The sequence below is a fragment of the Macaca thibetana genome, chromosome 20 (assembly GCF_024542745.1).
Source record: "Macaca thibetana thibetana isolate TM-01 chromosome 20, ASM2454274v1, whole genome shotgun sequence".
Taxonomy (NCBI): domain Eukaryota; kingdom Metazoa; phylum Chordata; class Mammalia; order Primates; family Cercopithecidae; genus Macaca; species Macaca thibetana.
The window spans coordinates 34,862,332-34,890,055 of record NC_065597.1 but is presented as its reverse complement, the minus strand read 5'-3'; the positions used below and the strand labels follow the sequence as shown (position 1 = coordinate 34,890,055).

General features: G+C 50.5%; 2 protein-coding genes across 3 annotated transcripts in view; one reads left to right on the top strand and one right to left on the bottom strand.

Annotated features, from left to right (window-relative positions):
- The window catches only part of LOC126943899 (metallothionein-1E-like), a 374,938-nt gene that overhangs the window by 309,866 nt on the left and 37,348 nt on the right, over nt 1-27,724 (bottom strand). The window lies entirely within an intron of this gene.
- Nucleotides 447-26,732, top strand: CETP (cholesteryl ester transfer protein). The gene is made up of 16 exons (XM_050773002.1): nt 447-688; nt 1,600-1,714; nt 8,001-8,135; nt 8,226-8,296; nt 8,529-8,616; nt 9,649-9,718; nt 9,947-10,007; nt 12,288-12,379; nt 14,127-14,306; nt 15,398-15,448; nt 18,371-18,535; nt 24,086-24,153; nt 24,532-24,565; nt 25,050-25,122; nt 26,213-26,298; nt 26,479-26,732. Exons 1-16 carry the CDS (start codon nt 493-495, stop codon nt 26,551-26,553), a joined length of 1,560 nt encoding a protein of 519 aa, XP_050628959.1. The 5' UTR covers nt 447-492; the 3' UTR covers nt 26,554-26,732.

Here is a 27,724-nt window from a genome sequence, read left to right as displayed (position 1 = left end):
GCCATGGAATACTACAGTGAGGACATTATCTTTTCAAGCTTTCAAATCAGAGCAAGGGAAAGGTCGATGCTAGAGTTTCTCTAGCGCTCTTGAAGCCCTCTCCCTTTTTCTACTGAGTTTTACTTCACATGCAACAACAGGCTTCAAGCTTGGGGTCATTGTCGGGCAACAGCATCTGGCAAGAATTCAATGTCTTTTTCTCATAGTCATTGTATTTTGGCCTCTATTTATGGCAACTGAGAGAGAAAGTTTATTCTTAGATATATTTAAGTAAAAAATAAATGAATTCATGGAAACATATTAAGCAATTATCCAGATAACATAAGGGATGGCAAAAATGGTGCAGAAGGTTGAGGGGAGACAAGGAGAAGTTGGGGTGCTCTTGTCGAATGTCTGGCTCTGAACTCGAGAGGAGGCCGCCGGGGCTGGGCAGGAAGGAGGTAAATCTCTGGGGCCAGGAAGACCCCGCTGCCCGGAAGAGCCTCATGTTCCATGGGGGCTGGGAGGACATATATATACAGGCTCCAGGCTGAACGGCTCGGGTCACTCATGCACAACTGCCTGATAACCATGCTGGCTGCCACCGTCCTGACCCTGGCCCTGCTGGGCAATGTCCACGCCTGCTCCAAAGGTACCTCACACAAGGCAGGCATTGTGTGCCGCATCACCAAGCCTGCCCTCCTGGTGTGTAAGTATCAGTGCATCTGTCTGCCCTGCCAGGGGTCTTTTCACGGACACCCACTGTGCCAGGAGCCTCCCTGGTCTGAAGCCAGCTCTGAAGCTGGCTGCCACACTAGCCCAGAGAGAGGAGTGCCCTGGGAGGGAATGGGCTGAGTGGAGCTGTCCTCACCCTCTCCTGACCTCACCTTCAAGGTCAAGTTCTTTGGTGAGAAGGTCCTAGCTCGGTTGCAAATAGCCAGGTGTAGGGATTTCTGTTTGTCTGAGACCCAGAATCACTGGGGTTCGAGTTAAGGTTCAGATCTGAGCCAGGTTAGGGGGTTGAGTCAGGCGGTAAAGATTAGGAGGTTGGTGTATATTTGGTGTTGGGAGTCACTCTATGGCCAGAGTCAGGGGTTGCCATGAGCTCAGGTGACAGAGGCTCTGTCACTGCTTGTTGTGTGACTTTGGCCAGCTCCCCTGCCCTCTCTGGGCCTCAGCCTCTTGCTCAATACAATAAGGGTATAGGGAGGCTAAATGATACAATTTCTAAACTAGAATATCGCCAAGTTCAAGAGCCAGGATTATAGACCCCCAGGACTACAGAGAGTGTCACAGCATCGTCTGGGTGAGGCTAAGGTTAGTGTGTGGCTGGGCTCAGGGCTGCCATTTGACTAGGATCATGGGGTTCCCATGTGTCAGCATCCAGAGACTAGGGTATGATCAGGATCTCTAGCTGGGGTCAGGGTCAGAGCTCTCTGTGTCCCCTGGAATTGCCATCAACCTTAAACTGAGAGGGAGGCCCAGTCCAACCCCTCAGCTTTAAGCCCTGCTGGGGAGCCTCATCCCAGAGAGGCTGAGTCATGGCCAAGGCCGCTTGGGGGTGGGAGCAGGGGGTTTGGCACGGGCCTGCAGCCCCTCAGCCACTGCCCTCCCCTCTAGTGAACCAAGAGACTGCCAAGGTGATCCAGTCTGCCTTCCAGCGAGCCAACTACCCAAATATCACAGGCGAGAAAGCCATGATGCTCCTTGGCCAAGTCAAGTATGGGTTGCACAAGTGAGTTGGGCCTCGAGTGTGACCAGGCTGGGGGTAGGGAGGAGGGAGGAACAGCCTGGGGCTTTCCCCCAGCCCACAGGGAGGAAGGTCAGTGGGCGAGGGGAGGGTGGGGGGAACTCAGGTCTTTTCCCTTGATCTGGAACCAGAGCCTGACACCTCCCCTAACCCCACGCTCCATCCCCTGGTGACCTGGGGGATTTATTGGAGTGTATCAACCTCTCTAACAGCCCCTCTAAGAGTCAGGCTTCACAGGGTCCTTTCCCACTGCCCTGGGACGATGGAGGTCTTATTTGGGGGTGAATACGAGGGTAGGGTAGAGAGATCTCAGCAAAATAGGTATTTTTTAGAAAAAAATTATAAATGTTGTTTTCTTAGAGACAGAGGTCTTGCAATGGTGGCCAGGTTGGTCTTGAACTCTTGGCCTCAACCAATTCCTCCCCCCAGGCCTAAAATGAGTATCTTGACTTTATTTGGGATGATGGTTAACAGCCAAGGGTTGGTTGTGGGCCAGGTGCTTTTACAAACAATATCTAATTCTATCGTCACCCTTATCATACATTTGTTCTTTCTTTTTTTTTCATTTTTTGAGACAGAGTCTCCCTCTGTCACTTAGGCTGGAGTGCAGTGGCACAGTCTTAGCCCGTTGCAACCTCCGTCTCCGGGTTCAAGCAATTTTCATGCCTCAGCCTCCAGAGTAGCTGGAATTACAGGCACACGCCACCACATCCGGGTAATTTTTGTATTTTTAGTAGAGATGGGGTTTCACCATGTTGGCCAGACTGGTCTCCAACTCCTGACCTCAAGTGATCCACCCACCTCAGTCTCCAGAAGTGCTGGGATTACAGGCGTGAGCCATGGTGCCTGGCCTATCTTAATCTTTATCATATATTTTATTTAGCCTCTTCTGTAAAAGAGGATAATGCCATCGCCCGGGTGGCCCTGCCCAGCTCTTTATCTATCTTAATCTTGATTGATTGATTGATTGATTGATTGATTGAGATGGAGTCTCTCTCTGTCACCCAGGATGGAGTGCAGTAGCGCGATCTCAGCTCACTGCAACCTCCACCTCCCGGGTTCAAGATATTCTCCTGCCTCAGCCTCCCTAGTAGTTGGGATTACAGGCGCCCGCCACCACGCCCGGCTAATTTTTGTATTTTTAGTAGGGACGGGGTTTCACCATGTCGACCTGATTATGAACTCCTGACCTCAAGTGATCCGCCCGCCTCGGCCTTCCAAAGTCCTGGGATTGCAGGCGTGAGCCACGGCGCCCGGCCTATCTTAATCTTTATCATATATTTTATTTAGCCTCTTCTGTAAAAAAGGATAATGCCATCGCCCGGATGGCCCTGCTTAACAAATACGGAAATAGGAGCTGATAGAGGTTTCGCAGCCTGGCGGAGCTCATGTGCAAACTCAGCTCAGTCTCAGGAACTCAGCCACCTTCCTGGCACCTCAGGCTGCCCTGGAGCCTGGGTCCCCGTCTGTGTGTCGGTCTGAGGCCCCAAGGGTGGGGCAGACATTGTTCAGGGACCTTGTCTTTGTCTTAAAGCCAATCTCCTCCTCCTCCCCAGCCCCGCTAAACATGCTCCCCAGTGGTGGTCTCTGCTACCCGCGCACATTGGGCCTGGAGTCTTGCTAAATGTTTCTGAGCCACCAGGGGGCGCCGGCGGTGCAGGGATGCCGCTTCGCCTTTTGCAGGAAAACTACTGCCGCTAGGGGGTGCTGTGGGGGCGTCCCAGGTCTCGCGCAGCCACGCCCTCTGTGCGACCTTGGGCTTCAGTTTAGGCTTCTGAAAAGGAGAATAATGGGCAAGGTCCAGTGGTTCACGCCTGTGATCCCAGCACTTTGGGAGGCCGAGGCAGAAGGATTACTTCAACCAGGGTTCAAGACCACCTGTCTCTATGAAAAATTTAAAAATTAGCTGGGTGTGATGGTGCGTGCCTGCAGTCCCAGCTACTCAGGAGGCCAAGGTAGGAGGATCACTTGAGCCTGGGAGGTCAAGGCTGCGGTGAGCTATGATTGCGTCACTGCATTCCAGCCTGGGTGAGAGAGCAAGACTCTGTTGCTAAGAAATAAAAGAGGATAATGCTACCCTATGCCTATGTTGCAAGAGGTCAGACATGGCAAAAGCGTCTTGAGAAGTTAAAGAGATAGCACCCTTAATAAATTAGCAATAATTCAGTGAGACCAGACTGCCATAGACTAGATGTCACAGTCATTAATATATAACTGTTATCCCAAATATATATGGGTGGGGTAGAAAAAAATATGATTGGCCATAAATATGATTGGCCATGATTAACATTAGATGAAGCTGGATCATGGCTAAAATGAGAATTCTCCACACTATTCTCTCTAAAGGGAATAGAATAAGATAGAACAGAACAGACGGGAAAAGCCAGATATACGTAGATTCTCCTTGCTAGGCGCAGTGTGTCATAGTGGCTTATAATATGGGATTTGGAGCGGGATGGACCCAGGATCAAATTCACTTCTGCTGAGGTTTTCTGAAGCCACATAAGCTGTCTGAGTCATTTCTGTCTCAGTTCACTGGGTACAGCAATAGTGACCACCTCGTGGGTAGCTGTGAGGATTAAATGAGGAAATGTGTGTAAACTCTCAGCACAGTACCTGCCACACAGCATGTGTTCGGAACGTGATGGCCGCTTCTATTGTGTCATATTCCATGTGCTCAAGCCGGGCCCTGGGGAGAGTTCAGCAAGGGTAGAGGGGTTTGAAAGTGAATGTGGCCCACTGGCCTCCCTGCCTGCAGTCTCTCCTCTCTGATGCTTGCTTCCTAAGGGCCTTCATGAGCCCCACCTCTGACCAAGTCCCCGGCGGCACAGATCCTCTGCTGGACCTACATTAAGACCCCAGGTCCAACACTTCTCCCACTGTGCAGCTCCACCTCTGCCCCTGGGGCCTGGCTGAGGCCTCCTCCAAGCCGAGCCTCCTACTATCTTCCAAACTCCCACCCTCCATCCGGTGTCACCTCCTCTGGGAAGCCCTCTGTATCAGTTTCCTATTTTCTGCCGTAAAAAATCACTCCAAGTTTAGTGGCTTAAAATGACACAAGTTTATCATTTTACAGTTAAAAAGGCTAGAAGTCCACCATGGCGCTCCCTGAGCCAAGATCAAGATGTCAGCAGAACCAGATTCCTTCTGGGGGCTATAGGGAAGAATTAATTCCCTCGCCTTCTCCAGCTTCTAGAGGCTTCCCCCATTCCTTGGCTTCCCTCCATCTCCTTTTATTTCGGACGAGGGGGGCTCCCTGCTCTGACTTTCTCATTTATGGTATTCCCCCCTGCTTTCCAGCAGCTGTGATGGTCCCAAACCTGTCCTCTGGTTCTCTAGGCCAGAAAAACTATGATCTACCAGAGTTCAAGACCTTGAAAGGGCCTTTTCCCACTGTCTTTTCTCACAGTGCAAGCTGGAGCCCACCTTCATGCTAGAATCTGTGAAAATGGGGAAACGCACCTTGTGCTGTTCTCTTCCTCCACCCGGCATCTCCCCTGCAGTCCAGCTGGATTTTTCTGTTTGTTTGTTTGTGGGTTGTTTGTGGGTTTTTTGTTTGTTTGTTTTTAAGACAGAGTTTTGCACTTGTTGCCCAGGCTGGAGTGCAGTGGCACGATCATGACTCACTGCAACCTCCGCCTCCTGGGTTCAAGCGATTCTCCTGTCTCAACCTCCCGAGCAGCTGGGACCACAGGCATATGCCACCATGCCCCACTAATTTTTTTTTTTTTTTTCATTTTTAGTACAGATGGGATTTCACCATGCTGGCCAGGCTGGTCTCGAATTCCTGACCTCAGATGATCCACCTGCCTCGGCCTCCCAAAGTGCTGGGATTACAGGCATGAGCCACTGCGCCTGGCCTAGTCTGACTATTTTCACTTACTCTCTAATGCCTCAGGTAGTATTTATTGTATTCTGTGCAGAGGTCAAGAATTTAGTCATCAAAGGAGGTTAGTGTGTTAGGAGCTTATGCAGCTATTACCAGAAGAGACTCCACCCCTGGCACAGTGGCTCACACCTGTAATCCCAGCACTTTGGGAGGCCAAGGCGGGCAGATCACCTGAGGTCAGGAGTTCAAGGCCAGCCTGGCCAACATGGTGAAACCCTATCTACTAAAAATATAAAATTAGCTGGCGTGGTGGTGCATGCTTGTAATCCTAGCTACTCAGGAGGCTGAGGCAGGAGAATCACTGAACCCAGGAGGTGGAGACTGCAGTGAGCTGAGATTGCCCATTACACTCCAGCCTGGGCGACAAGAGCAAAACTCTGTCTCAAAAAAAAAAAAAAAGGCTGGGCATGGTGGCTCACACCTGTAACCCCAGCGCTTTGGGAGGCTGAGGTGGGGCAATCACCTGAGGTCAAGAGTTCAAGATCAGCCTGGCAACATGGTGAAACCCCGTCTCTACTAAAAGTACAAACATTAGCTGGGCGTGGTGGTGGGAGCCTGTAATTTCAGCTTCTAGGGAGGCTGAGGTAGGAGAATCACTTGAACCCAGGAGGCAGAGACTGCAGTGAGCCAAGATCATGCCACTGCACTCCAGCCTGAGCAACAGAGTCAGACTCAGTCTCAAAAAAAAAAAAAAAAAAAAAAAAAAATTTGGTATGAGGTTTAAATTTCTGTAGAACTGAAAGAGGATTGGAGATTGTAGTACGGTCTAATTCTACATTAGAGCATTTAGAAGAATGTGGAGTCTGTTCAACATAGTGAGACCCCCATCTGCACCAAAAATACGAAAATTGGCCAGGCACTGTTGGTGCCTGCCTGTGGTCCCAGCTATTCCAGAGGCTGAGGCAGGAGGCTCATTGGAATTCGAGGCTGCAGTGAGCTGTGATTACACAACTGCACTCTGGCCTGGGCAACAGAGAGCCACCCTGTCTCAAAAAACAAAACAAAAAAAAGAACAAACTAAAAAAAAAAAAGAAGAAGAATTTGGAGCAATCTGGTTGTTTCCTATACTGTAAGTCTTTGCCAATCTATTTAAAAAAAAATATTTTTAATTTTTGTGAGTACATAGTAGGCGTATATATTTATGGGGTACATGAGATGTTTTGATGTAGACATGCAACGTTTTGTCTATTTTTTTGTTTTTTTTTTGGCGACAGAGTAAGACTCTGTCGTCTAGGCTGGAGTGTAATGGCGCGATCTCAGCTCACTGCAACCTCTGCCTCCTGGATTCAAGCTATTCTCCTGCCTCAGCCTCCTGGGTAGCTGGGACTACAGACACCCGTCATCATGCCTGTTTAATTTTTTTTATTTTTGTGGTGACGAGATTTCACCATGTTGGCCAGGCTGGTCATGAACTCCTGACCTCAGGTGATCTGCCCTCCTCAGCCTCCCAAAGTGATAGGATTACAGGCGTGAGCCACCACGCTGGCCTGCCAATCTATTTTTGATCTAACTTGACTTCTGCTGGTGTATCCATACTCTTCCGAATCAATTTTCACCCTTCCTCACATACCATTTACATTTCTAAGAATTTGTCTATTTCATTTCATCTAATTTATCTCATTTGTTGGCGTACAATTGTTCATAGTATTCTCTTATAATTCCTTTTATTTCTGTAAGATTGGTAATTATAGCCTTGCTTTTATTTCTATTTTTAGTAATTTCAGTCTTCTTTTTTTTTCTTGCCAGTCTAGCTAAAGGTTTATTGATTTTGTTGATCTTTGGGAAAAACCAACAATTGTTTTCACTGTTGTTGTTCTTCTATTATTTCGTTCGTAGGCACTAAGATCCTGATTACTTCCTTCCTTCTGCTAGCTTTGGGCTTAGTGTCCCCTTATTTTTCAAGTTCCTTAAGGTGGAAAATTTGATTATTGACTTGAGATCTTTCTCTTTTCTAAAGACAGGCATTTCTATATATAAATTTCCCCGTGAGCATGGTTCCCTCCATCTTCAGCCCAACAGGGTTGACTCTCTCTGGGCATTCTTCCCTGGTCACCCCTCCCCCACCTCTCCTCTTCTGCCTCCTCTTCCACTTTTCAGCAGCCTGTGATTACATTGGGACAACCCAGAAAATCTAGGATCATCTCCACACCTACCCCCAAGGTCCTTAACTTGACCATATTTGCATATGGGTAACATGAGTTGAGTGCAGTACCCAGGGTTTGACATGTTGGGTAACATATTTGCAGGTTCTGTGGATTAGGAGGCGGACAGTTTGGGGGCCATAATTCTATCTTCCACCCTCACCAAGGCAAAATTGGAGGCTCGCTCCTTGGGCTCCCTGGATGACCCCCAACATCCTTCCTCACTACCGTTCCTTCCCAGCATCCAAATCAGCCACTTGTCCATCGCCAGCAGCCGGGTGGAGCTGGTGGAAGCCAAGTCCATTGATGTCTCCATTCAGAACGTGTCTGTGGTCTTCAAGGGGACCCTGAAGTATGGCTACACCACTGCCTGGGGGTAAGCATTCCTGTAAGCTGATGCCTTATGCCCTGGCCCTCTCTGGGCTGGAGAGCTGAATGAGAGTCCTGGGTCCTTGGCTCTTTCCAGGCTGGGCATTGATCAGTCCGTTGACTTCGAGATCGACTCTGCCATTGACCTCCAGATCAACACACAACTGAGTATGTGTATAGCATCCCCTGGGGAAGTGGGAGCCGGACTCCAGGGCTTGTCCTCAGCAGAGCGGGCGGTTATGCAGGTGGAGGGTTCTGGGGCCACCAAAGGAAGCCTGGCCTGGGAAGTTTGCAGGGCTGGGGAGCCAAGAGCTGGCCAAGCTCTTGGCTGGCCTGGGCAGCATGTGGATACCATCCAATAGTGGAGGCTGCCCTGAGGTCGTGTCGGGTCTCCCTGCAGCCTGTGACTCTGGTAGAGTGAGGACTGATGCCCCTGACTGCTACCTGTCTTTCCATAAGCTGCTCCTGCATCTCCAAGGGGAGCGAGAGTAAGTACACCGCCCTGTGGCCCCCATTCCTGCTCGTGCCCATCCTGTGAGCATGTCCACGGCCCCCTCCAGGCTCAACCCCACACAGGGCACGCTTGTAGGTGGCCAAACCTGGGGGTAGTAATACCTTCAGTGGGGTCACTTCCTACTCCTTCCCATCAATACACCCTCAAAGGCTGGAAAAAACAATAACCAACAGCTAGTAACTAACAGTTACTAAGAACTTGCTGTGTGCAAAGCACTATTCCAAGCCCTTTTCATGAATTAATTGATTTTGTCCTTAAAACCAACCCTAGGATAGAGATTCGGTTATCATTCCCTTTTTACATATGGGTAAACTGAGTCACAGAGAGGTTAGAAAGGGAAAGCTCGTATCTACAGAGTGCATCCTGCATCCCAAGGACCACACTAACTCACAGATAAAACTCCAGCCAAGCTAAGTAACTTGCTGAGGACACACAGCTCGCCACTGAGTGATGGGAGTAGGATTTGAACCCAGCATTCTCTGACCCCAGAAGCTGAGTTCCTAGACATTTTACTCTCCTGCTTCCCAGGGTGGGGCTTTTTGTCTTGGCCAACACCCTCTGTCAAGGATCTGTGGGTAACCCCATTGCACAGAGGAAGATAACGAGGTTTGAAGACACCCTAGTCATGTAACCAATGCCAAACCTGGAAGGCAGAAGGGAACTGGTAGGTAGGGTCTGGAGAGGAACCCTCTATTCAGGCCATTTTCTGCCTCTGGAGCAGATGGACACATGTGTGAATCTGGACTCCAGACACGTTCTCGTGTATGTGACAGGTGTGAGCGTCACAGGAGCTGGGCCCCTCCCGAGGAATTCTGGGATGGTGCCACAGTTAATTCTTGGGTCTGAGGCTCTGTGTTCTCAGCTGCAAAATGGGGGTGATAATTCTTACTTCCTGAGCTACACGAGTCAGGGCCAGCAGAGCCCTGAATGGTGCCTGGTACACAGTAGGCGCTCCATGGATGCACAGGACTGGTCAGGGGCTTATTGTGGTGCTTGCTGCCCTCAGGCCCGGGTGGATCAAGCAGCTGTTCACAAACTTCATCTCCTTCACCCTGAAGCTGGTCCTGAAGGGACAGGTGAGTGGGGCTAGCTGACTCCCTGTGGTCCAGGGCCACGCCTGGGAGGCTGGAGCCCTTTCCTCCCTGCCCTTCCCTGAGAAGGTGCCACTCCCACCTTCCCCATGTGGCCAGTCCCCTGTGCCAGTTCCCAGCACTGCCACCAACACGCAGCTGGAAGGAGGCACTGCCTTGCCCCTCCTCTGGCCTCCTTTCCTCCCTGGAAAGCACCTGCTCTGTCTGCCCCAGATCTGCAAAGAGATCAACATCATCTCCAACATCATGGCCGATTTTGTCCAGACAAGGGCTGGTGAGTGTGTTTCTGTCTGCATGCCTCAGAAGACAGTGGTGGGAGCCAGAAAGCCATCTGCTGCACTACATGGCCTTGGGACCATCACTCCTCCTGTCTAGGTCCCATGGGCTCTGTCTGGCTCTGACACTTGATGATTAGTTACGGGCAGGCTTTGGCAAATCTCTGCCCCTTTGGGCTGCAGCCTCACAAGCTGTGTGACATTGGGCAAGTCACTTAATCTCTCTGAATCTCAGTCTCTTCATTGATAAAAATGGGGCGATAATAGCATCTACCCCACAAGGTGGCTGTGAGAATTGCATGGGAAAAAACTGTATGTAAAATAAGATAGTGCCTTGTACCTCATACCTGGCTCATGCTGAACCCTTATTATTATGACTGCTATTATCATCACCAACACCCTGAACCTTGCAGTCACCAACATTTCAAGTAGAGAAAACATCTGATGAAAGATAAGGAGGAAGAAAGCAGTGTGGAGATTAGGAACTCCCCGCCCTTTTGGGACCCTTCCCTCCCCTCCCATCAGGCCTCCGGTTAAGGGAGCCCTCCCACCAGGCTGTGCAGTGTAGAAGAAACTACTCAGGACCCAGTTTCATCCTCTGTCCCGTGGGGACGCCCCTGGTCATGGAGAGGGACGCCAGACAAGAGAAGAAGGTGGTCTGAGAAGTGAGAAGCACTGTCCTGTGCCAATCATAATAAGAGTTATAGCCATCATTTGCTGATCAATGCCCTGAATGGTACCCTGCACACAGTAGACGCTCCGTCATGCCCAGGACTACTGCATACCAAACATTTACATTAGCTATGAAATCCTCACAACCACCCAGCGAGGGAGGTACCGCTAACCCCCATTCCACTGAGGAGGACATAGAAATTTCTGGAGATGAGAGGACCCCCTTCCCCCCACTAGGAAGTGGAAGCAGAATTTGAACCTTGGCCCTCCAACAACTCTTAAGTCCCCACTCCCAGCTATTGTGCTGTGCTGTAAGGCCTCCCACTGTGCACCTCACCTGTGGAGAGGGAGATGGCTGGCCTGCTCCTTATACCCTGGCACACAGTAGGTGCTCAGTAAACAGAGGCAGTGAGGGAACAGTGGAACTCCAGGTGAGGGGGTCCTCTGGGCCACTGTGGGGTATCAGGTGGGGAGGCTCCAGGCAGCCCCAGGCCTGTGGCAGGCATCCTAGGCTCCTGCCAAGGCACAGATGAGCAATGCAGGAAGGGCTGAGCACAGTTCTGTCTCCTTGAGTGGCCAATCCCTTCCTCCCCTCCCCTCCCCTCCCCTCCCCTCCCCTCCCCTCCCCTCTACTCCTATGGGTGCATACACCTAGACTGGAACCTTGCCTGTCTCTCTGGGATCCCTATGCCGGTAGCTGTGCCATCAATGGGAATGCGGGTGGGCAAAGCTAACAGGAAGGGAAAGTGAGGTAGGAGTCCCTGGACTGACCCAGGCAGCCACAGAATTCAGAGGGGGCTGGGAGGTCGGAGGGGCTGTTTCATGGGGACGTGGCTCTTGACGCAGGTTTGAGGGAGGAGGAAGGGAGGGGGACTTATGCTCCCATCTGTGCTCCGTCCCTCACATTGGTTCTGCACCAGGGGTTGGAAACTCCAGCTAGTGGGCCAAATGTGTCTGGCTGCCTACTTTTGCGAATACAATTGTATTGGAATGGAGCCATGCCCACTGGCATGCATATGGCCCGTGGTTGCTTTTGCATTACAGCGGCAGAGCAGATGATTGCAATGGAGACCACATACGCTGCAAAGCCTAAAATATTTACTGTCTGGTTCTTTATAGAAAAAATCTGCTACCCACTGTTCTGGACTATAGAACTCAGGACAGACAGGTGATTAAGTCCAGGAGGACTCCAAGATTCTCCTGGAAGTAGATTGGGACAAAAGATAATTAGATTGCTCACATGGCTGGGCACTCATCCACGTTTACACAGCCTAGCTCATTGGAGATGAGGACACGGACGCTGAGTGAGGTCAGGGCCCTGCCCTGTCCTCTGCAGTACAGAGCAGAGCTGGGTTTCAGCCCAAGTCTTGGACTCAAAGTGCCATGCTCTGAACCAGCCTTCTAGAAGGGCTCTACCTACCCAGACAGACAGACTTGGGAAGAAAGAGCATGAAAAAGTGCCACACCCCTCCCCGCACACCCAGGTCCCACTTTACAGAGGGGAACACTGAGGCTGGAGGCTTGGGCAGCTGTGTGGATGCAGGGGAGCGGTGACTCAGGGCGGTTCCCCCATCCTAAGGCCCTGCCTTGATCTTTTCCTCCTGCAGCCAGTATCCTTTCAGATGGAGACATCGGGGTGGACATTTCCCTGACAGGTGATCCCATCATTACAGCCTCCTACCTGGAGTCCCATCACAAGGTAGGAGTTGTGGGAGGGTGGGGCAGGGCCCAGCTTCCCCAGGGGAGTTGGTCCTTTCCTGTGGTCTGACAACCCCGTCCCCCAGCTTCAACCTTATGGCAGCCAAGAGTCCTGGGGCGCTCCTCCGCATTCCTGATGCTGCGAGGCGGGCAGGCCACAGCGACGTGCCCCCGAGCCCTCTCTGCAGGCACCAGGGCTCCCCACTACAAGGATCCCAGCAAAGCACCAGCTTCTTCCTAGAGGACTTATTTGGCTTCTGTCATCCTCTACAGCAGTGGATTGTGGCCCCTCCGGGGGTACTGACAAAAGCTTTGGACCCTCTATTACTTAGGATACAGGTTCTACTGCTGTAACAAAGAAATCCAAAATGATAGCTGCTTAAACACAATAGACATTTATTTCCCTCTGTTGCGGTCTGAACATGTGCAGTCCCGGGGGATCTGGAGGCTGCAGGGTGTCAGGCACGCAGGCCCCTTCCACTGGGTTCTCAGCCAGCCCCAGGTGCGGCCTCATCCCAGGGTCCTGGCTGGCTGGCCTGACCACCACACCCACTCTGCTCACAGCCCATTGGCCTGAACTTGATCGCAGGACCCCACCCTAGCTGCAAGGAAAGCTGAGGAATTTATTTCAGCTAAATATTGAGACCAGCTAAAAATTAAGTGGTACAGAATGGAGGGAGAGATGGGAGAAGATTTTAGGGCACACCCAGCCATCTTTGTAACAGAGCCTCTCCCCGGAAAACTGAACAGAAGGATCATTTTGGAGGTTCATGGACACTCCTGAAGCCTGTTCACAACCCGTGGGCTGGATGATCTAGAGGGGCGGGGGACTGGGCAGCAGCTTGTTTTCCTGATTTTAGCCTCCAGGAGCTGATGGTCAATGGACTGCCCTCTGCAGGGGCAGAGCCGGTGGTCAGCTAGGGCGGGGTGGGAGCTGGAGGTCCATGGTCACCAGCTGTCCTGACCAATTGAATATAACCCTGTGAAGGCGGGAACCACATCTGTCTGGTTCACTTCCCACGGTGTTTGAGACATAGTGGGCACTCCAGAAGTATTTGTTGAATGAGTGAAAGCCCCACTGGGGGAAACTGGATGCAGCTCTTTCCTCAGTTTCCCCATCTGCACTCTGGGCACTCTACACTCTGGGGCTCCACTGTATTGGAATGGAGCCATGCCCACTGGCATGCGTATTGCCCGTGGTTGCTTTTGCATTACAGCGGCAGAGCAGATGATTGCAATGGAGACCACATACGCTGCAAAGCCTAAAATATTTACTATCTGGTTCTTTATAGAAAAAATCTGCTACCCACTGTTCTGGACTATAGAACTCAGGACAGACAGGTGATTAAGTCCAGGAGGACTCCAAGATTCTCCTGGAAGTAGATTGGGAAAAAAGATAATTAGATTGCTCACATGGCTGGGCACTCATCCACATTTACACAGCCTAGCTCATTGGAGACAAGGACATGGACGCTGAGTGAGGTCAGGGCCCTGCCCTGTCCTCTGCAGTACAGAGCAGAGCTGGGTTTCAGCCCAAGTCTTGGACTCAAAGTGCCATGCTCTGAACCAGCCTTCTAGAAGGGCTCTACCTACCCAGACAGACAGACTTGGGAAAAAAGAGCATGAAAAAGTGCCACACCCCTCCCTGCACACCCAGGTCCCACTCTGGGCTCCTCCCATCTCCCTGAAGCTGGACCTGAGCCCAACAGGGACACATGGGGTCCAGCCAGCGTCCTGGCTTCCTCCAGGGTTATTTCATCTATAAGAATGTCTCGGAGGACCTCCCGCTCCCCACCTTCTCGCCCGCACTGCTGGGGGACTCCCGCATGCTGTACTTCTGGTTCTCCGAGCAAGTCTTCCACTCCCTGGCCAAGGTAGCTTTCCAAGATGGCCGCCTCACGCTCAGCCTGATGGGAGACGAGTTCAAGGTGAGTGGATGGGGCTGCTAGGCAATCCAGACGGCATGTGGTATGTGTGTGTATGCACACGCATGGGGAGGAGGGAGGAAACTCAGAAACTCGGGGGTGGGCAAAAGAACTAGGGACCACCTAAGCTGGAGCAATGGCAGTAAAGTCCAGTCTGGGTGCAGTGGCTCATGCCTGTAATCCCAAACCTTTGGGAGGCTAAGACAGGAGGGTCCCTGGAGGCCAGGAGTTCGAGACCAGTCTGGGCAATATAGGGAGATCCCTGACTCTACAAAAATAAAAATACATTTAAAAATCAGCTGTGCACGGTGGTGCATACCTATAGTCCCAACTACTCAGGAGGCTGAGGTGGGAGGATCACTTGAGCCCAGGAGGTTGAGGCTGCAGTAAGCTATATTGGCGCCACTGTACTTCAGTGTGGGTGACAGAGTAGGATTCCATCTCAAAAAAATTAATGAAGTTCAGCATTTATTGGAGTCAACTATGTGTTGCCGGACAGACAGATAGATAGACAGAGTGATCAATAGATTTAGGTGTAGATATAACTTGGCAGGTAGTAATTGTGCATTAAATATAAGATGATATTAGTCTTACATTTATTGCACAGTCATATTTGCTACACTTTGTCTTGTTGTACTCATCCTGTGAGATGAGTACTGTTACCTCTCTTTTGCAAACAAAAAACCACAAAGCTCAGAGAAGGTAAGTGACTTACTGAAGATCACACAGCCTGTAAGAGGTGGCTCCAAAGCCTGTACTCTTCACCTATACTGTACTAGAAATGCTTAGGTAGTTTCCAGGGCATGCTTGTCATTGAACTCATGAGGAAACTGAGACCCACAGAGGGGAAGAGACCTGTGCAAGGTCACGCAGCCTGCGTGGGACACAGTGGGGAGCAGAACTCAGGCCTCCAGCCGGGACAGGGGTTCCCTGCCCCACACCCCACCCGGAGCATCTCACATGTTGTCTGGGAGGTTGGGAGTTGCATCTGAGGAGGGGTCCAGTCCTTGAAACTGCACTTGGTCCCTGCGAAGTTTTCTTCTGAGGAGTGGCCTTTACACCGTCTACCTGCCAACTTCCCCATCTCTTTTCAGGCAGTGCTGGAGACCTGGGGCTTCAACACCAACCAAGAAATCTTCCAGGAGGTAACTGCCCCTGCCCCTGTGTGGGGTTTATCTCGTGTACCCCAATCCTGCTCTGGCTTCAAGAGCCCCCACACGGCCAATGACAACACCAATGACAACAATTACAACAGCGAACACAGCTCTTTGTAGGGTGTTTGGCATGGAGCGAAGCGCTTAGTGAGTGTGACTTCCTTCAGTGCTCACACTGATGCTATGAGTGGGGCAGTCAGACCATCCCCATTTTACACACAGGAAAACTTAGTGAATGGCAAGGCTGGGTTTGAGCCCAGCTCTATTGCCCCCAAAGATAATGCTCCATTCTCTGCTCTATTACCCAAGCATAGGGACTTGTAGGGGGCTGGAACCTCAAGATCAACTCCGGGCTCAGAGGGCCCCAGCAATAAGTAACTTGATTACTCCTGATCCCAAAGCTGACTTCAGGCAAGCTCCTTGCCGGTCGCAGCCTCTTCTTGCTATGCCCAGTGGCAATGATGTTCATAATCCCACTCCTCAATGCAGGGTTCCACTAAGAACCCATGATCTCCTACCTCAAATGGACCTCACGCTTTCTGAATAAGCCTCGCTCAGCTTTCTGGTTACCTCACTCCCCCACCCACTGCAATGACTTCTTCAGGCCTTCCCTGCCTTCCTCAAATCTCCAGCTGCCCCCTCCTGTCTACCTTCCACTTCCCTCTCCTCACACAACCTACTTCCCAAGAGCTGAGCACAGCCACCAACAGAACTTCCCCCGCATGTCTCCGCTCCCAGTCCTACCCACTCACCCACACCTGCGCCTTCCTGTGGCCCTTCTCCTGTTCTAACAGAGGATGGCCCGTCTTCCCTTCTGAACTCAGACCGTCCAGCCTTCCCTGGCTCTGTGATGTCTCTCTCCCTGCACATACGCAACTCACAATATTGGGCAGGCCCCTGATTGGGTCTTCTCCCTCAGCCTCTTGTCTGAGTCCTGTTCCTTTGATGTCCTATTTCTAGTCTTTTCAGTTCTCTCTGTCTCTACCTCCTCCCCAGGCCAGGCTACCATTATCTCTAGTGGGGACCCATCTGTAGCTCCTGGTGGGTCTCCCTGTGTCCTGATACCCTCCTACAATCTGTTCCCCACAGCAGCCAGAAAAATCTTTTCAAGAAATAAAACTGATCATTCACCTGCCTGCTTAAAGCTGGTGTAGGATACAGGCTAAGTGCTCTGCCATGGCCTCCAGGATACTGCATTTTCTCATCTTGTCTACCTCTCCATCTAGTTGTATCCTACCCAGTGTAACTGTTCAGTTTAAGAGTTGACGACGTCGTTCATCAGCTCTGGAAATTTCTTTTCTTTCTTTCTTTTTTTTTTTTTTTTTTTGAGATAGAGTCTTGCTCTGTAGCCCAGGCTGCAGTGCAGTGGCACAATCTCAGCTCATTGCAACCTCCACCTCCTGGATTCAAGCGATTCTCCTGTCTCAGCACTGAAATTACAGGTGTGAGCCACAGCACCTGGCCCATCAGCTCTGGAAATTTCTTCATCACTTTCTTTTCCATGATTGCCCCATCCCTATTTTCTCCATTTCTACCTCCTCAAATTTCCGTGAGACACACACCGGGCCATCTCATTCCATTTTCCGTGTCTCTTACAGGCTCTGTCATGTTTTCCATCTCTTTTATCTCTACGCTAAATTCTGGATGATTTCTTCAAGTATCTTTTTAGTTCATTAATTCTTTTTACAGCTGTGTCTTCTTTGTTTACTTACCGACTGAGATTTTCATTTTATTTTATTTTATTTTATTTATTTTTGAGACAGAGTCTCGCTCTTTTTCCCCAGGCTAGAGTGCAGTGGCACAATCTCAGCTCACTGCAACCTACACCTCCTGGGTTCAAGCAATTCTCATGCCTCAGCCTCCCGAGTAGCTGGGATTACAGGTGCACACCACCGTGCCTGGCTCATTTTTTTGTATTTTTAGTAGAGACGGGGTTTCACCATGTTGGCCAGGCTGGTCTTGACCTCCAGACCTCAAATGATCCTCCTGCCTCAGCCTCCCAAAGTGCTGGGATTACAGGTGTGAGCCCCTGCACCCTGCCGCCCCTTTCTTTCTTTTGAGCTCAGCTATGTATTTAATGAAACCTTTTCTTGTGTATCCAGTGGTTCGGTGGTTTCTTAGGGCATGTGGTCTCCTTGAGCCCAGTCCCACAGGCTGTAATTGAAGGTCCTCAGGCCACACTCCCCAGCCCCTGCCTGCACATTCCTTATCTTGGCCAGGCTCCTTCCACAGGGCTCTTGTCCACTGTCCCCTCTGCCAGAATGGTTTGCACTCCCCCATCCCATCTGCTCCTCCTCCTGCCTCCTCAGGGATGGCCTCTCCCACCTCACTGACTAGGTCAGATCCCTTTGTGTCACAGCCTGGTGTGTCTCTCCTTTAAATATTCCTCAGATGCAGTCTTACCTTCTGTTCTGGGATGCCCTGGAAAATGCTGGGCTCCTGCAGATACAGCCCGCAGCTCCTGCACTCTCTGCTCTATCCCCACCCCTAGCCCAGCTGCTACAGCAGCTTCCCTCGGAGGGTTACCATGCAGCGTGTCCTGTTCTAAGATCTTTCCACAGATTATCTCATTTCATCCTCAGGACAACCCTATGAGGTAGGATCTATGATTATCCCCATTTTACAGATGAGGAAAGTGAGGCTGGGAAGGCTAAGTGAAGGCATCCTCAGCACATCCTGAGAGAGGAGTTCAGGGTAGGAATAGCCTCACTAGCACACAGATGAGAAACTGAAGCCCACAGAGGACGAGAGTCCTAATTTGCATGGCCTGGGGCCCGGGTACTACCCCAGGCTGCCTCCTTTTCCCCAGCCCTGGGGCCCCAAGCCAGCTTTGTCCTTCCCATTTCTGAGGGCAAGGACTGCTGCTGCCCTGATGGGCCCCCATCCTGGCCATGAGACCCCTGTCTTTCACAGGTTGTCGGCGGCTTCCCCAGCCAGGCCCAAGTCACCGTCCACTGCCTCAAGATGCCCAAGATCTCCTGCCAAAACAAGGGAGTCGTGGTCAATTCTTCGGTGATGGTGAAATTCCTCTTTCCACGCCCAGACCAGCAACACTCTGTAGCTTACACATTTGAAGAGGTGAGGCGGGTGCAGGGAGAGTGGTGGTGGGGGAACCTGACTCACAGATGGGCAGGGGCCTGGGGACCTCTGAAGCCTCCAGATCCTTCTCACCACCTCTGCCGGCACTGGTTGTCTCTTGCACATGGCCCCTTAACAATCAAAGTCACATCATGCAAGTAATGAGGGGTGCACACGTGGCTTCCACAGCTTAGGTCATATTTTCTCTCTTTTCTTGTTTTTATTTTTTTAGAGACAGGGTCTCATTCTGTCACTCAGGCTGGAGTGTAGTGACACAATCATAGCTCACTGCACCCTCGAATCCTGGGCTCAAGTGACTCTCCCACCTCAGCTCTCCTGAGCAGCTGGGACCACAGGCAAACACCACCACACCCAGCTAATTAAAAAAAAAGAAAAAATTCCTTAGAGGCAGGGTCTTGTTATGTTGTCCAGGCTATTCTCAAACTCCCGGCCTCAAGCGATTCTCCTGCCTCAGCCTCCTAAGTTGCTGGGGTTATACGCATGAGCCACCATGCCAAGCATATTTTCTTTCATTCTTATTTTTATTTATTTATTATTTATTTATTTATTTATTTATTTGAGATAGAGTCTCACTCTGTTGCCCAGGCTGGAGTGAAGTGGCACAATCTCGGCTCACTACAACCTCTGCCTCCCAGGTTCCAGCGATTCTCATGCCTCAGCCTCCCAGGTAGCTGGGATTACAGGCATGTGCTACCATGCCCGGATAATTTTTTGTATTTTTAGTAGAGACAGGGTTTCGCTATGTGGGCCCAGCTGGTCTGAAACTCCTGGTTTCAAGTGATCTGCCCACCTCGGCCTCCCAAAGTGCTGGGATTACAGGCGTGAGCCACGGCGCCCGGCCAATATTTTCCTTCTTAAGCTGAGCAGTGGACAATGGTGTTTGTTACCCAAGTCTACAACCCTCCATCCATTAGGGCCACATGGGTTTCCAAATTCAGAACTTCTGTGAATTTGTAAAAGTAGTATAGTGTATAGACACTGGATATATTACAGAACACCACAATTGGGTGTGGGGTGGCACCACACAATCAATTCTCCTCAAATGCCTCAATTGGCATTTCTCCTCATATGAAGCAATACCACAGATAGCTTCCTAGATAATGGCCAGGTTTTGCCAACAAACTTAAGAAAAAACTTGTAGTTTTCAAATCCTGTTTGATTTTATCATTGCAAATAAGGAATTAAGGATCAGTATTATCTTTAAGGCCTCTTAGAATATCTTCAATTTTTTTTTTTTTTTTTTTTTTTTTTTTTGAGACAGACTCTCAGGCTGGAGTGCAGTGGTGCAATCTCGGCTCACTGCAACCTCCACCTTCCCGGTTCAAGCGATTCTCATGCCTCAGCCTCTGCAGTAGCTAGCTGGGACTACAGGCGCATGTCACCACACCCAGCTAATTTTTAGTAGAGGCAGGGTTTCACCATGTTGGCCAGGCCAGTCTCAAACTCCTGACCTCCAGTGATTGACCTGCCTCAGCCTCCCAAAGTGCTGGGATTACAGGCATGAGCCACTGTGCCTGGTCAATATTTCTTAATACATTAAGAATTAAAGACAAGAACAATGCAAGCACATTGTGGAAAATATAGAAAAATAGAAAGAAGGAAACCACTGTCACCATAACCCCCTTCTCCAGGGGCCTTCGATGTGGTTACTGGGCGCATTTCCTTCTGGTGCTTTATTATTTTTAAATAAACTTTTTATTTTGGAGTAACTTTAGATTTGCATAAAAGTTGCAAAATACAGAGTGTTCCCATATACCCCCCACCCACTACCCACTTTGTTCACATCCTACATAACCACGCTACATTGTCATAGCGGAGACATCAACATTGGTGCACGACTGTTAACCAAACTCTAAACTTTATTTGAATCTCCCCAGTTTTTCCACTGATATCCTTTTTCTTTTCCAAGATCTGATCCACGATAGCACATTGTATTTAGCCGTTGTTTTTGGTTGTTGTTTGTTTGTTTCTGCCCAGGCTGGAGTGCAGCAGTACTCACTCTAGCCTTGATCTCCCTAGCTCAGGTGATCCTCCCACCTCAGCTTCCCGACTAGAGATGTGTACCTCCACATATTGTTTTTTTGTAGAGACAGGGTTTTGCCATGTTGCCCAAGCTGGTCTCAAATCCCTGGGCTCAAGTGATCCACCCACCTTGGCCTCCCAAAATGTTGGGATTACAGGCATGAGCCACTGTGCCCAGTTTCTTTAGCCTTTTAAATATCTCTTTAATTTTTGTATTATTTTCTTTTTTGTTTTTCTGTTTTATTCCTTTTGGCTTTCTCATGTGGATGGATATGTATTATTTTATTTACTTTTTTTTTGTTAAGAATCTGAAACATTGAGCATTTGTTAAAAAAGAATTATTCGGCCGGGCACGGTGGCTCACGCCTGTAATCCCAGCACTTTGGGAGGCCGAGGTGGGTGGATCACATGGTCGGGAGTTCAAGACCAGTCTGGCCAATATGGTGAAATCCCGTCTCTACTAAAAATACAAAAATTAACCAGGCGTGGTGGTGCACACCTCTAGTCCCAGCTACTTGGGAGGCTGAGGTAGAGGAATCGCTTGAATCTGGGAGGCGGAGGTTGCAGTGAGCCAAGATCATGCCACTGCACTCCAGCCTGGGCAACAGAGCAAGGATCCGTCTCAAAAAAAAAAAAAAGAAAGAAACGAAAAAGAAAAAATTATTCATGTTAAAGCATGGTAAGAGAGACCATTTGGGACTCTCATGACAGGTATAGGAACCACTACGGCAGGGCTTACAGTAGTGGAAGAACTTGGCCTCAACTTCAAACATGAGCAAGTGAGAATTTATAACCACAGAGCAGGATGGGATCAGGGATGGAAAATTACTAAGAGAAAACATCAGAGCTAAGGGGGATTCTGGCTAAAACCAACCTAACAGGATTCCAGCTGAAGACAGGGTGATCAGACAACATCTAGGGGGAGGTGGAGGCAGAGAAATCTGATCAGATTTCAAGGGTGATCACATATCGAGAATAGGGGGTTCTTGCCAAATTGACTTAGCCAGGTTCTTTGGCTAAAACTGGAATTTTTTTTTTTTTTCTTGAGACAGAGTCTCACTCTGTCACCCAGGCTGGAGTGCTCCGCTCACTGCAACCTCCACTTCCCAGGTTTAAGCAATTCTCCTGCCTCAGCCTCCCAAGTAGTTGGGACTATAGGCACGTGCTACCACACCTGGCAAATTTTTGTATTTTTGGCAGAAACGGGGTCTCACTATGTTGGCCAGGCTGGTCTCGAACTCCTGACCTCGTGATCCACCCCCCCCCCGGCCTCCCAAAGTGCTGGGATTACAGGTGTGAGCCACCGTGCCTAGCCTACTGGATTTTATAAGAAGTGTGCAGATGGTCCTAGGGGAAGGTTCACGGGCCTGACTGAAATTAGTCTTTACCACTATAACAAATACCTGTTAGCCCCCTACTCACCCAAACTCATCCTCCCCTTCCTGGAATGTCCTGTTTCATTGCAAAGCACTTCATTCCCCCTCCCCCAACTTTCCTAGGCGTCTGCCCTTGTTCCTGCCTCCTGAAGACCTCTCCTTTGGCTTTTGAGTCTGGCTGTGTACAGAAAGGATTTTTAGAAATTTGTGTTCACTAGGACGTGTGTGTGTGTTGGAGTTGAAGGGAGTGCTTCCAGAAGGGAGTTTTGACTGGATCTCAGGGGCAGGGAGAAAGCCATGGGAAGGTGCCGTGGCCCAGGGAAAAACACAAATAGAGCCAGGGGAGGGGAATCCCAGTGTGGCCAGGGACAAGGGTTGTTGTGAGGTGAAGGCTAGGAGGTACATTGAGACTATCTCATGGAGGTTTAAAGACCAGAAGGAGAAATTAAAAGCCACAGAGGCTTTGGGATTAGGGGAGGGAAGAGATGACATGGCTGGTGCTGGTGAAGGACTGTGGGATTGGAGAGGCATCAGACTGAGCCCTGGCTAAAGTGACAGAAAGCAGGAACAGCCTCCAAGCCTCAGCTGTGCCCACCGCTTCACTGCAGAGGGCACTCCAGAGGCCTAGAACCAATGGGACACTTGTTCAAGGCCATACATCACATTCAGACCTGAGCCAGTAGTTTCTGCACCCCCAGCACATTCATTCATTCATTCATTCATTCATTCATTTTCTTTCTTTCCATTTATTTATTTATTTTTTTTTTTGAGACGGAGTCTAGCTCTGTCACCAGGCTGGAGTGCAGTGGCGTGAACTCGGCTCACTGGCAACCTCTACCTCCTGGGTTCCAGCGATTCTCCTGTGTCAGCCTCCCAAGTAGCTGGGATTACAGGCACATGCCGCCACACCCAGCTAATTTTTGTGTTTTTGGTAGAGACAGGGTTTCACCATGTTGACCAGGATGGTCTTGATCTCCTGACCTCATGATCTGCCCACCTCGGCCTCCCAAAGGGCTGGGATTACAGGCATGAGCCACCGCGCCCGGCCTCATTCATTTTCAACAATCTGTTGAGGTTTTACTGTGGGCCGGGACCATATGGTTCCTGATCTCATGAAACTTACAGTCGAATGGGAAGAAAGGGACAATAACTAGACAAACAAAAGACTATATAACTACTAATTGTGCCCAGTGCTATGAAATAAAAATGGGTGGTCAGCAGAGGTGCTTATACAACTTATAACTCAAAATCCAGCGTCTATTTAAAGTGATCTAGCGTCACGGGCCTCAGACTTTGGCGGGGTGTTACTGCACAGACTTCTGGACCCACCCCTAGGGTTTCAGGTTTGATGGGTCTGTAGTGGGGCCTGAGAACCTGCCTTTCCCACACGTTCCCTTCTGCGTGGTGAGAACGATGCCGGTTAAGGGACCACATTTGGAGTAGCACCGCCAGTGGAGGAAGCCTCACCTCGCTTTAACGATGGTTTCACTTGGGAGGTGGAGGGAGTGAGGTATGCAGGAAAGCCCAGGACTGTGATTGTTTCTCACCAAACAGGAAGAAACTATTGGTGATGTGGATAAGTCAGAAACCGGGAGAGAAAGTGCCCACGTGGGCCGGGCACAGTGGCTCAAGCCTGTAATCCCAGCACTTTGGGAGGTCGAGGTGGGTGGATCACTTGAGGTCAGGAGCTCAAGACCAGCCTGGCCAAATGGTGAAACCCCGTCTCTACTAAAAATACAAAGATTAGCCAGGCATGGTGGCACACACCTGTAATCCCAGCTACTTGGGAGGCTGAGGCAGGAGAATCGCTTGAACCTGGAATGTGGAGGTTGCAATGAGTTGAGATCGTGCCACTGCCCTCCATCCTAGGCGACAGAGTGAGACTGTGTCTCAAAAACAAACAAAACAAAACAAAAAGGAAAAGGAAGTGACTTCTCAGGTCCTAACCCCAAAGCCACAGGTGCTGGGGAACTTTCCTCAGTTTTCAGAAGAGCAGTAGCTAAGCCTGGTTCCCGTGTCACCCATGCCTCTCCGGTCCCTCAGTGGAAAGAATCAAGGGCCCTGAGCTAGAAGGTTGCTCTCTGCTTCAGGAAGAGCCCCGGCTCACAGCAAATTTGGTTTCTCTCCCCAGGATATCATGACCACCGTCCAGGCCTCCTATTCTAAGAAAAAGCTCTTCTTAAGCCTCTTGGATTTCCAGTATGTGCTGCAGAGAAGAGAGGGGCTGGTCGACTCTGCAAACCTCTCCCTGGTCCCTTGGAGTCAGGCACAGCACAGGGTGTTGGTGGGGAAATGTGGCCCCTTCCCCTTGGGGCATATGGCCTGACTGCAGGGAGATAAGACCCTACCTAGATAGAATCTTCTTTGGGAAGAAGGGGCGCCAGGAGGAATGGAGGGAGGGCCTAGCAGGAGGAGAGCACTGCCGGAGTGAAGGCCTGGCAAATCTCAAGAGATGCCCCAAAGGGCCTGAGCTATGAGATAGAAGCACTGGCTGTTATTCTTAGAGTTTCTTTCCCAGGAGATGTTACAGGAGGGGGCCCAATGGTGGGTCAAATTCTCATCTCTTTTTTATTTCAGGATTACACCAAAGACTGTTTCCAACTTGACTGAGGTAGGTGGTCTTGGATAGACTGGGGGAAATAAGTCCTGTGGGACCTCCTGCCTTAAAGAAAGCAGGTGGAGGGCCCTAAAGGAAATCAGGCAACCGGACCAAAAGAATCTGGACCAGATGGTCCATGCTGTGTCTCTTGTGACCCTTCTTCTCTCTGCCATGTCTTTTGGGAGAGCCCTTGTTTTGCAAAATTGAGAGCGTGGTGGTATGGATTAGAGTTTAGGCAGAAGAGTACTGGCCAAGCAGCCCCTCCATGGACCTCAATTTTCCCTCTGTGGAATGGGCTAGCAATACTGGGCCCCCCGAGGGCGAAGGAAAGACCACTGAGGAGGGGCACCGTCTGGGGCAGGAAGAGGGAGTGGGTTGGATGTATTGTTTTCACGGATAGGCATGTGGATGAATGCTCATCCAGGCCGTGCAGCATCTGCCCTGTGGGTCATTTCCATGCTCCACGGAGCACTCACTATGGGCCTCTGATTGGCAGAGCAGCTCCGAGTCCGTCCAGAGCTTCCTGCAGTCAATGATCACCACTGTGGGCATCCCTGAGGTCATGTCTCGTAAGTGTGGGCTGGAGGGGAAACCGGGTGCCGAGCCTGACAGTTTCCCATTTCACCTTGTGGGCCCTTCCCAGGCAGAGCTCCAGGTGCCCCTCTTCCCAGTCATTGATACTTAGCAGTCTGGGCCCCCTTCCTTCTCCCTGCTGGTGTCATTGCACGCCAGTGACTCGGCCAGATGTACAGAACTCTGTTCTTGGTTTACTTGCAGAATATTATCTCTGCCACCCAGTGGGATGGCTCAACCCACTTTCAGGATGCAGGTCTCCGAACAGCAACCTGATATAGCAGAAAGAGCCCTGGGCTGGGAGGCTGAGACCTAGTTCTAGCCCAGTCCTGAACCTCAGTTTCCCTTTCTGTAAAACAAGAATGTTGAACATGATGACTCCCAATTTTCCTTTTGACCTTGAAATGGTAGAATATTTATCCCTCTGAGGTGACTCGAATGGTAGACTCTCAGACACCATAGCACGCATGTGCTGGGGATAATTTGGACAAGGCTCTGCTGAGAGCTTTCTGCTCCATTCCCCACAGAGTATGCTGAGCTGACTATGCCTTCCTTTTGAATATCTGCTTGTCCACATGGCTTAGGTAGGAGAGGAAGGGCGTGGAAACTGGAATGATCCTAGTGGTGTGTCTTGGCATCTCTTGGCCTCATTTTCCCCCATCTGAACCATGAAGCTAAAGCTAGGGGGTGCAGATTAAATGGTTCCTACAACTACTTACAAGGAGACCACTCTGTGGTTGCAAAGAACACTTTGAGAAGCTGTGTGGGAAAGCTTCCTTCCTAGCAGGGTAGGTAGATTCAGCTAACTGCAGGTCATGTGGCCATAGTGAATGGGTTGGGAGCTCAAATTCGGGATAGAGGGAATTTTTTTTTTGGCAGCAGAGTGGCAAGCCCTGCCACCACGCAAACTCTGCTCTTCCTCCTCCTCAGAAGCACTTGCCCACTCTTCTAAGTCAAAGTGAAACACATGTTTACAGAATATTGGTGCAAAGGGGTCTCAGCATCTCCCACTGCCCAGGGTGGCAGAGCCTCAGGCCAGCCTTGCTCCCCAAGAAGGGCTGACTGGGGCTCTGTCCCCTGCCCCAGGGCTTGAGGCAGTGTTTACAGCCCTCATGAACAGCAAAGGCCTGAGCCTCTTCGACATCATCAATCCTGAGATTATCACTCGAGATGTGAGTACAAAGCGCCCCTCACCAGTCCCTGTTCCTGGGGAGGGAGACCCAGACAGGATTCCCAGGGTGACTGGGGGCTGTTGGGGAGACAGGCAGAGGGGACTTCACCAGCTTGGCTCCCTCCTGGTGGCCTGGGAGTCAGCCCAGCCTGCCCCTCTCTCCTCCCGCCCCTCCCTCCAGGGCTTCCTGCTGCTGCAGATGGACTTTGGCTTCCCTGAGCACCTGCTGGTGGATTTCCTCCAGAGCTTGAGCTAGAAGTCTCCAAGGACGTCAGGATGGGGCTTGAACCAGAAGGCAAGCACCAGGCTCACAGCTGGAACCCTGGTGTCTCCTCCAGCATGGTGGAAGTTGGGTTAGGAGTACAGAGATGGGGATTGGCTCCCAACTCCTCCCTGTCCTAAAGGCCCACTGGTATTAAAATGCTGTATCCAAGAGCTGGAGAGTCCTTCTTCTGTGGCTGATGGGTAGAGGGAGGGGGAAGGGATGTGTATCACCAACGCTGTCCTCCTCCTTTCAGCCCTTCCAAGGCAGCCGCCCCCAAACCCTCCAAGCTCCATGGTGCCTGGAGGAAGAAATCTGAACCTCTCTCCTTGGGACTCAGGGTCCTCCCTGATCAGGTCCCTGGATACCTTCCAAATTTATCTCCTTTAACCCAGCACTCTCCTTGTCTGACCAGCTTCCTGCAGGAGCTGGCACACACTCTGTGTCCCATAGGGTTCCAGTGCTGGACAGGAAGTGAGGGAGGACAGGGGCTTCAGATCATGAGGATGGCGGGAGGGGAAGGGGCCCTCAGAGGTCTGGTTTCTGGTAGAAATGGAGGAAAACAGAGCCTCTAAAAAGGCAAAAAACTTTATTCCAGAAGATAAACTGCTCATGAGCCTGAGCCTATTTCCAGCTCACCACTTTTTTTTTTTTTTTTTGAGATGGAGTCTCTCTGTGATCCAGGCTGGCATGCAGTGGCACAATCCCAGCTCACTGCAACCTCCACCTCCCAAGTTCAAGCAATTCTCCTGCCTCAGCCTCTCAAGTATCTAGGATTACAGACACGCACCACCACACCCAGCTAATTTTTGTATTTTTAGTAGAGACGGGGTTTCACCATGTTGGCCAGGTTGGTCTCAAACTCCCGACCTCTAGTGATCCACCTGCCTCAACCTCACCACAGTGCTGGTGTTAAATATAGTGAACCCCAAGTTTCTCTTCAAAGAATCAGTAAGTCAGTATGTTCAGCTCTCTTATTCTTTGATTTTCCATTTTAAAGTTTAACTTCCTGGTTCTCTTTGCCCCCTTGCTTCTAATTTCAGTAAACAACCTTTTCCACCAGTTCTTATCAGCAGTTCACATCTGTTCCCCTGGTCACTTGCTCCATCCTGACTCATCCCAGTCACCTGCTTTGACCTGAGTCACCCCTGGTCACCTGCTCTGA